This window comes from Sinocyclocheilus grahami, unplaced genomic scaffold (assembly GCF_001515645.1).
Source record: "Sinocyclocheilus grahami isolate Dianchi unplaced genomic scaffold, SAMN03320097.WGS_v1.1 scaffold126.1, whole genome shotgun sequence".
Taxonomy (NCBI): Eukaryota; Metazoa; Chordata; class Actinopteri; order Cypriniformes; family Cyprinidae; genus Sinocyclocheilus; species Sinocyclocheilus grahami.
The window spans coordinates 3,489,669-3,499,640 of NW_015505305.1; the positions used below are offsets into that span (position 1 = coordinate 3,489,669).

General features: G+C 36.5%; 1 protein-coding gene across 1 annotated transcript in view; it reads right to left on the reverse strand.

Moving 5' to 3' along the window:
• The window catches only part of LOC107590306 (5'-AMP-activated protein kinase subunit gamma-2-like), a 30,037-nt gene that overhangs the window by 1,751 nt on the left and 18,314 nt on the right, over positions 1 to 9,972 (reverse strand). The window contains exons 4-5 of the mRNA XM_016279014.1: positions 7,800 to 7,888; positions 5,707 to 5,980 (exon numbers count right to left, since the gene is read on the reverse strand). Coding sequence (XP_016134500.1) covers positions 5,707 to 5,980; positions 7,800 to 7,888 — 363 coding nt within the window. The remainder of the gene's footprint in view (positions 1 to 5,706; positions 5,981 to 7,799; positions 7,889 to 9,972) is intronic.

A 9,972-nucleotide genomic window follows, 5' to 3' on the forward strand; every position in this document is an offset into this window, starting at 1 on the left:
ACTATTTAAAACTCTTTTTTTACACACACACACACATATATATATATATATATATATATATATATATATATATATAACATTTATATATTTAATTTATGAATTTAAGACCCATGACCTTCAGCTTACTTTCTCCACTCTACCATAGTACGACAGAGAGACCAATTCCATTCCACCTACATATCCAAACTCAAGCAAACACTTAAATCACTCTTAATCATTTAATTATAGGTCACTCCACTCTCATACTTCTTCTAAGACAGGCTTTCATTTTATAATTATTGATTACACTTTCAGTGTGTGGGAACGAAAGAGATTTCAGCCGATTTATATTTTCCTTGTTAAACAGATTACCCAAAGGCAACAGCGAAATACGTCTCTACGATGTTTTTGTTTGCTTTTAAATAACAGTCATTTGAAATGTCACCACACATGGATAGTTTAAAGAACTGTTGCAGTAAAATAACTGCATGCTTTCTTGGTTATCTTCACTACACTTCAACATCTTTGTCTCTCAGTGCCATTTTAACCACAACCAAGAAAGTAAACATTGTCAGGAGCCCAGAAAATACAAAGTCATTAGTCATCAAGGATAACACTCATGCATTTGAATAACACATACTTTAATCTAAAGCTATGACCACAAACCTACACTCTTAAAAATAAAGGTGCTTCAAAAGGTTCTTCAAGTGATGCCATAGAAGAACCATTTTTGGTTCCACAAAGAACCATTCAGTCAAAGGTTCTTTAAAGAACCATCTCTTTCTTGCGTTTTTATAATCTGAAGATCCTTATTTCGCCACAAAGAACCTTTTGTGAAACAGAAAGGTTCTTCAGATATTAAAGGTTCTTTATGGAACCATTTAGACAAAAAGGTTCTTCTATGGCATCGTGAAGCACCTTTATTTTTAAGAGTGTATATCAGTCAGTAAACTTATATCACAATACAATACCCCAAAATATTACTAAAATAAATTAAAATATAATTCTTGGGTAACTAAAAATAGTGAATGAATGAATGAATGAATATAATATAATATAATATAATATAATATAATATAAACTACTAAAAAACAGCCTTGATAAACCACTCTCTCTCCTCTTGGTTCTGATAGTTAAATCAGACTCACGTGTATAACATATGTGACAGCTGAATTCATTATCCGGGTCTTATGCATTAAGAAACACCCAGCACCTCCATTAAATCAGCACACAGCGCAATTATCCGAATCATTACACATGAGTTGGACCCAGACAACCTGTGAAAGGTTTCACTAAACGCGGACTCACTCCACACACTGATGCGATAATGGCATTCATAGCATCTAATCTCAACAATGCCAATACATATTTTGAATCTTGTTGATCTTTTATTACATATTTTAGTGGATATGGATGTTTGTATCGGCAGATTATATATATATATATATAATACTCAGTTTTCAATTTCATAAAACACTTTTTGCAAAACACAACAATTCTCTATGTAACACACACAAATCTAACAGGAATTAATATTATGGCAAAGGTGTCTGCAAGTGTTTGCTTTTGAGATGTGTTTGTGATATTTTGAATGCTGTGCAAGAGATTTGAGGCATTTTACATTTATATATATTATTATTATTATATTATTGTTTTATCTATGGATACTGGTATTATATATCATTAAAGAGCAGGTCATATGGGTTTTTGAACATAGCTATCCTTAAATAAAAACAATCTGCAAAGTTGTTAATCAAAAAAGTGCATAATAAATAAAGATATTGGGCCTCATTTATCAATCTAACGTAGAAACGAGCGCAGATCTGTGCACACAAATCAACTTACGACAGAGTTCACATGTGATTCATGAAACATTCGTATGCCGCCAATCTCATTATACGAATGGTCGCACGTTGATAAATGTGGCGGCAGAAAACAATCGTCATTTGAATATCACGCCCCTAAAAACACCCTGGTTTAGAAGCCTGGCCCCTAGAGTTTACAACATGGAGAAACGAAACCCGGCCAAAAAGAGGAAGTAATCTCGTGAAAGAGAAATTGATCTTACTCCAAAAACACCCGTTAACCTTGTAATTGAAAACAATTAGGCTACATTAATTTATATGTATATTAAAATACTGGTAAATATAAACAGCCTATTTAGTTCCCCTCACTCTACAACAAATATTTTAAATTTAATGGTGTTCAGAACAGAACAAGAACAAATTAGACTATAGTGGCATTCATTATAAACAGCATACAAATGTCATGCAAAACTGAAACGGCATTGGGCTCACGAGCCTATGTCTCATAGGCTTAACAAGAATCCAAATGTTTCCATTTTTGCCATATTTGTAACATTTGTTTGCATAACTATTATTTATTATGTAGCCTAAACATGCTTTTGTTTGGTTGACTGAATTTTTGTTTGATGATGAATGGCTGAAATGTCAGGCAACGGTAGAACTAATGTTGTTTGTGTGTGCGTGAGGCGCCAGTGCGATCAGATGGATTAAATCAAATAAAGATATAAAGAAAAGAAATTAAATGCATTAAGAGTGTCACAAAAACGAGCACAACCTATACTTGTTGCACAGTGTTTTCCCCCCCTTTTGTTAATCTTTTAATTATATTATAGCCTATTATATATTTTGTGTGATCTTATTTATTTTATTCCTTTTATAGACTTAATTTCAGTTTTTCTCCTTTCACAGAAGCGCAGCAGGTGCATGATGCGACGATTGAATCCTCATGGTTTTGTTTATGCCGCTATTCGCGCATATAAAGCTAAAAAAAAAAAAAAACATTCTAATCGTACTGGTTAACGATCGACTAATGAGCTTCGTTTGACAGTCAGGAAAATAAAAGTTAACTAAATGTTGTCATGCTACAATTCTCCACCATATTTACTATGCTACGCGCAAGTTCAATAGTTCAGGTAACTCAAAAACTTGCGTACATGAGCTGAGACCAGACGTGAGATTTGATCGTAGCCACCGCTCACGTCCATATTGATAAATTCCAAGTTTTGCGTTGAAACGAGCATACGCCCAATTTTCTGTCGTATGTTTGTTTCGTAAATGAGGCCCATTGTCTCTCAAAAGAGAGAGTCGATTCTCAATCGCCTAAACGAGTCGTCATATTTTCTAATCTTTTGCCTGTTACTGGTATACGTCACTGGGTAACACATTTGCATAATCCCCGCCTGCCCGCGAAATACGAACACTCTGACCTGCCCACAAACACTTCCGCTAGTTAGTGTGTTTACATCATGTTGAGAAGATGCTGTGTTCAAGGATACCACAGAAATACAATTCCAACCTTTTCATTTGTGCTTGTTATTTTTACCAAGGACTGCTTCTCTAATCTTGGCTTTTATCTTTGTTGGCTTCTAATCTTCTTAATTTGGGCTAACAAACTCTCCGAACCACAACCCGTGCGTTATGTGTACATTTTCAATTGAGTGCTCAAAAGATCACGTTTTTGTGCTAATATGTGATGTATACCTAGTGCAGCTTTAGGTTTCCAGGTAAAGCACGATATTACTGTCTTACTGAAGTAGTTCTGATAATTCGCTGTGAACCCACTATTTCCTAAGAATGTGTCCATTAATGTAGATACTGTGTAGCACACAGACTTTATCATTGTGAAATTGCTGTTTATTTTGCTGCACCGGCAGTTATATGGTTAATGCGGGAGAGACGAGCGAGTTACAGGCTGGCCGCTGGTGCGCCTGTGATACAGCTGTTCTGGGTTCTGATTAAAAGTTAAGCGTCGTTCTTCAAACATTACAGTAGACATATTTTAGTTTACAATCTGTATGGTTTCATCAGTTAGTCACGTTAGCACTCGGCTAACGTATCCACCATTATTGTTTTAAGTGTTTACAGTTTAGCAGCTAAACTTTAGCTGTGGGCACGATTCGCTTGCATAAGTGTGTTTGTATTTTATGTCATTATTATAAGAACGGATTGGAGCACTATATTATTGTTTTATGCAAAGGTGCTTTGTCAATGGTAGCGCTCGCTAACTTGCTCAAGGACTCTTCTCTGTGCCAATCACAACAGGCTTGGCCAGCTGACCAATCAGAGCAGAGTAGGCTTATGGAAGTGAGGGGTTTGCTCCGAACTTGCTTGGAACGAATGGTTTTGAAATCATTGGAAAATGACTTATATATTAAAGTCACCATGAAATCAACATTTTAAATTCTTATTTTTTAGTGGAATACTGTAGTGTTTATTATAAATAATTTATCCATGCACTTCATTATTTTTTTTTAAATTCATGTGCCCTCCTAATCTTTAATCAAAAACGTTAACCTCCCCTCCCCCTCAAAACGACTCATCTTCTCTTCCGGTCACGAGCTATGGCGCAAGGGCGGAGCTAGTGACGTGAGGGGTAAACGCTGGGATAAACAACAGGGGGAAAAGCTGAAGCTGATGCTTCACTTTATAGCACTGACACCAGTCATGACGGAGTACCTTATCCCTAAACATTGAAAAGATATTAGGATATTACGACAACATTACTCTTAGGACATCACAAACTAATTTTTTCATGAATATGACTTAACCTGATGGCTCAGTCATTCAGGCAGTGTCTCTCTCTCTCTCTCTCTCTCTCTCTCTCTCTCTCTCTCTCTCGCGCGCTGTTTAGGCATGTTTTCTGCTGTTGATCGTTGTCATCATCCTTAATAAATAAAACATTTATTCATGCTTGGATGTCGGCGGTGAATCCAGTCGAGAGAAATCCCCCACCACTAACTGCAAACTGACATTCAGATCTGCCACCATTTTGTTTGCAACGACCCACCTTCCAACGATCCAATCAATTCCTGAAGGACGAAATCATTTCAGATGCCATTTCACTTGGATATACGTCACAATAAAGAAAAAAAAACAATCGGAACTTCCGTTTCATGCTGACTTTAAATGTATATTCTGAGAAAATTACAATGTTTTCTGGCCTTAGATGCATTTAAACCTGTTGTAAGGGACTCCAACACAATATTAGGACACTTTAAAATACCATATGACCTGCTCTTTAAAGGGAATATCGGATGCAAAATTCACTTTTACATGGTGTTTGCATATAAATGTGTCTTAGCAGTGTGTGGACACAACCACCCTACAATGATAAAAATCCATTCACTACTTTTTTTTTTAATCACCAAAAAACCTAAACAGTCTCAATAATCAAGCCGTTTTGATTTTCTGAGCAACATGACGTCATATTGCCTAGGCCCTGCCCACGACCGCTGACGGACTGTCCCGTATTTACATATTTCCGCACTCAACAATGACTCGTAAGCAATGCAGGTGTTTTGTAGTTGGATAGAAAAGTGAACATAAGAGTCTTAATTTTCTCCCAACATCAGAGCCATTGAGGACGCAGTGGATTAGTTTTGTTTTTGATGGTAATGCGCCAATGAATACACCTAAATTATTTTTCATGAAGACCCTAAAGAATCATACCAACTTGCGGAAAATGGGCATCCGATGTCCCCTTTAAACAATATTTTAGTCTGGCTGAATGTTACATTCACAATCAAATAAGGGGTTAAATGTGAGTTAAGTCATATAATTAACATCACAATCAATCAAGACTACATTTTCAGATGACTGCCAACCCAGTACTAACCATAACTAATTGTAGAGTACTATACATAAAACATATTTTATATAAAAAATATATACCTAAAAGAGATGGATGAAGCATGTTTCTTACCTTTCCTGGCCCGAGAGAAAAGTTTGATGCTGACAGGAGATGTGGAGGGATTTGTGGAGTCTTTAGAGGACGAGCGAAAGATTCCGGTGAAGCTGCGGCGACGTGAACACTTGGGCGAGGAGTCGTGGTTGGAGGAGTATGGGAAGATGGGTTTGGGCGATTCAGGGCTGTTTCTGAATCGGGCCGGTGCGGACATGGGGCTAGAGGGCCGACTAAACGTACCCCGGCTGAAGAAGGTTTTGGTCGGGCTGGCTGAATGGCAGCTAAGCTCCCCCTGGAGAGTAAATCCAATCACACACAATATTAGGACAACAGCTATTTCCTGAAGAAAATGTGTCCGTAACACAACTAATAAAAGTCATACGCACAGTCGAATCAATGAAACAGTGCACTTTCAAGCATACTGAGAGAAATATGGACCCTTGAGATTTTAAATCACAGAGCAATGACAGAAATTGTTTGCATGCCAACAAAATCATCAGTGAATGGCATTCTCATGCAGATTAAGCATATTTCCTGTTACTGTAATGTTATGCTGACCATTGATGGCATGTTTGAAGGACATGGACAGACAGACATTGAGATACTGAATGAATAGACGTCATAACATTCATATAAATTGTAAGTCCTTGATGTTTCCACCGTTCAATCACATGGGAATTTCACACAGTAAAACAGCCAGACAACGCCACTGAAAACTGTTTAGACAGCCAAAAGAGCAGATGGCCTCGTTTTTGTCAAGAGGCTTTTGTTAAAACAGAGTGGCATAAATACCTCACTGTACTATATACCTACACACGCTACATAACTACCCCCATCTCGCTCACTCGCTTGCTCTCAGAATACACCAAGCTAGTTCAAAATATTAATACAAATTTGTTTATGAATACTGCTATAGAATAAACACTGTTCATGTTGTTCCAAACCTGTATGCATTCTTCTGTCAAACACAATTTCTAAAGAACATCCTGGCCACTGTTGTCAATATAATGAAAGTAAATGAGGAGTGGGACTGTCAAGCTCCGAAAATGACCAAAAAGCACCATCAAAGTGTTATAAAATACAACTCTTGCACTATATTTCAAGTCTTTTGAAGTCACATGACAGCTTTGTGTGAGGAAAAGACATTGAGATCCACACTAGTCCTTCTTGGTATGTTCATGAGAAAAAGTAGTGATGTGAATAAATGGAGTCAGTTCACAGCATTAGTCTAAATGATTCATTTACAAATCAGACTGATCTAGTTCTTAAGTTCAGTTTAATGATGCATTGCAGTGGAAGGAACGATATTCAGCAAATAACAATCTCATTTTGGGTCTGTTCCTTATACAAAACCTGTCAAATGTTTTCAGAAGACTTGGAATATAGCACACAATCATATGAAATGAAACTTTCATTTTTTTTTACAACAACAACAAAAAAGAACGTCTTATGAGTTTGGATCGACATGAAGGGAAGTAAATGATGGAAGAATTTTCATTTTTATTTGAACTATCCCCTTAAAATTCTTAAAAGACTAAGATGAAAGAAAACCTTTCTTTTTTGGACTAAACCAAACGACATGCGTTTTTTCCCCCCTCGGTTGTCTTGGAAACATTTGACCGTTTCTGTGTTGAAGAGCTGATGGAAAAAAGTCTTCACTGACAATGAGTTTTCACGGTCCTGAACCTTTGATCGTGAGATAAGTGAAACATACTAACTTAGCAATTTACAACCTTTAAATTCACACTACCCTTATTTTGGTTCCGATCCAGAATCTTAGCCATTCCTGTTGCAAACCTTTGAGCAACACTAGGTTAATGCATACCATTTGCATACAAATGTTCATCCACACTGGTGATTCTGCATTGACCTTGCCGTGCGTTAATAAAACATCTGTTCAACAAGGAGAAATATTAGCCAATATCCTGAATGCTAGCAACAAAAACATTGGCAAAGCAGTGAAGTGGATCAGATTACATCTGATCATAAAATGTATACTCCAAAACCTCCTAAAGCATCAAAACAGCCCTTCAGATTCAGTGACTCCAACTCACCAAAACACAAAAACACCACCCTGACAGCTATCAGATTCATCTCTTCTCTAGCCTTGCCTTGCTGGCCTCTATGGGCGATTGGTCGTCAGATATGATGATTTCCCAGAATTCCTTGGGAATGTTTACAAAGGTAACAAGAGCAGATCCTGAGTTACTAAGCAAAATGAGTTAGCACCGAAAACTATTTGGACAAATATGCTACACTTCATTTCTGAAAGCATGAACAAAATATCAAACCAAATGGCATCTGCAAACAATTATGTTAAAAGTTTGGGTCAGTCAGATTTTTATTTATTTATTTAATGAAATTAATGCTTTTATTAAGCAAGAAGAATGACATAAAATTGACAGTAAAGACATTTGTTACAAAATATTTCTATTTAAAATAAGGCAGCGGCTATTTACACTAAGTGGTGATAGCTATTAGATGCTATTTACACTAAGTGCAAATAGTAATGTATTCTATTTACACTATGTTAAAATAGCAGGATTTTCTGCTATTTATACTACTTATTGCAAATAGTGGCAATTATCTGCACCTCAGTATTATAGTGCATTTTAAAACAGTATGCAGTAATAACGTATTGCGTGTAAATTATCATTTTAATTCAAATTATTAAATGGATGCCACCTTATTGGGACAATAAAGCCCTCCCTACACCTACCCTAACCAATACTTTATTTTCAACTTTTTGATTATTTCCTTAATTTTTATTGAAAATAAATGCCTTTCCGATGTGATATGAGATTTGAAAAGGCGGATTCGAACCCGGGTCGATCGCATCAAAAAGACGATGGTACGCGTTTTACCATCTACGCCACTGACGCCGATGATAGTCGACTATCATGCGTTGTGGGTGGAGCTAGTGTAAATAGCCTCTGCCAACAAGGCGGGCTATATGGACTTAGTGTAAATAGACACTCCGTTAAAATAAATACTGCTCTTTTGAACTTTCTATTCATCATAGAATCCTGTATGACACTTCTCACAGGAAAGTAAGCAGCACAGCTGTGTTTAATTGTAAACCAAATGAGAGGTCGGTACAGGCGAAAAGAACCATGATAGACAATTACAAATCAGGTTATTAGAGCAGACTCATCCCATCAGAATGACAGCAGAGACTGAGGAAATTGAGGATATGGCAGCTTTCAGACTGCCGACACAAATGGAATGAATCTGCATTTTACACAGCTATTCGCATTTCAACAACCCTTTGTGTTTGAATTACCAGATCATACATATAGCAGTTCAGTATAATACTGATCTACAAAGGCAAACATGCAAATTTTGATTGATTTGATCAGTTTTCACTTCACTTTCCCCGTTCTCAGAACTTTGGATAATGTTTTAGCCAGGTTCTCTAAAAGTTATAAACAAATGTTTTATAGAATGTTTGTTCAAAGTTATCTGGTGTTTAATAACGTTCTTAAAACAGCAGCATGTACACCATTCATGGAATGTTTTTTTTCTGAAACGTTTTGAAAGTTATTATTTGTTTTAGAATGTTCAGACGTAATGCTTCCATAATGTTTGCAAAATGTTCAAATGGAATGTTTTCTTTGTGTCCGCATAACCAAGATTTTTTTTAAACGTAAAAAAACCTGGATATTTTTAACATTCAGAGAACTTCAGAGAGAAAAAAACATTTTCATAACTTAATGGCAATGTTAGCTTTCAGTCATAACTAAAGTTTAGTCATGACAACTCTCGGAAGATTTAACATGGTGATGGATATGACAATGTTAATGTATTTGGTGTAGTAAATGTATTTTTAATACATACTGCTGCTGCACAAATAGCATATCTATACAGGTGGAGCTGGGGAAGGTGGAGGGTTTCAGAGAACTCTGAAAGCACGCTGCAGGAATCTCAAGTGAATGCTAGCCAGCCATATAAATGCAAGGCAGTAAGCTCATTGGCTGCATATGCAGCATGAACCAATCAGCTTGTGCCAAGTCGTTTAACTCTCTGAATATCATCGGTTACGTTAACAACCAGTCGCCTACGCCATCTAGAGTTTCATGACTGAACTATATATTTTAACTAAATGTGTAGTTATAACGTTTTGCCTTTAGGGGGCGGAATATACATCACAGGGCCAGTGATGTCATAGTGATGACTAAGGAAATTGCATAATTCAAACAAACCAATTAAATGTGGGATATACACATTCTTTGGAAGGATGTGCAATTGTCAAGTATTTTAAAATGACTTTTTGAAGTAATTTTG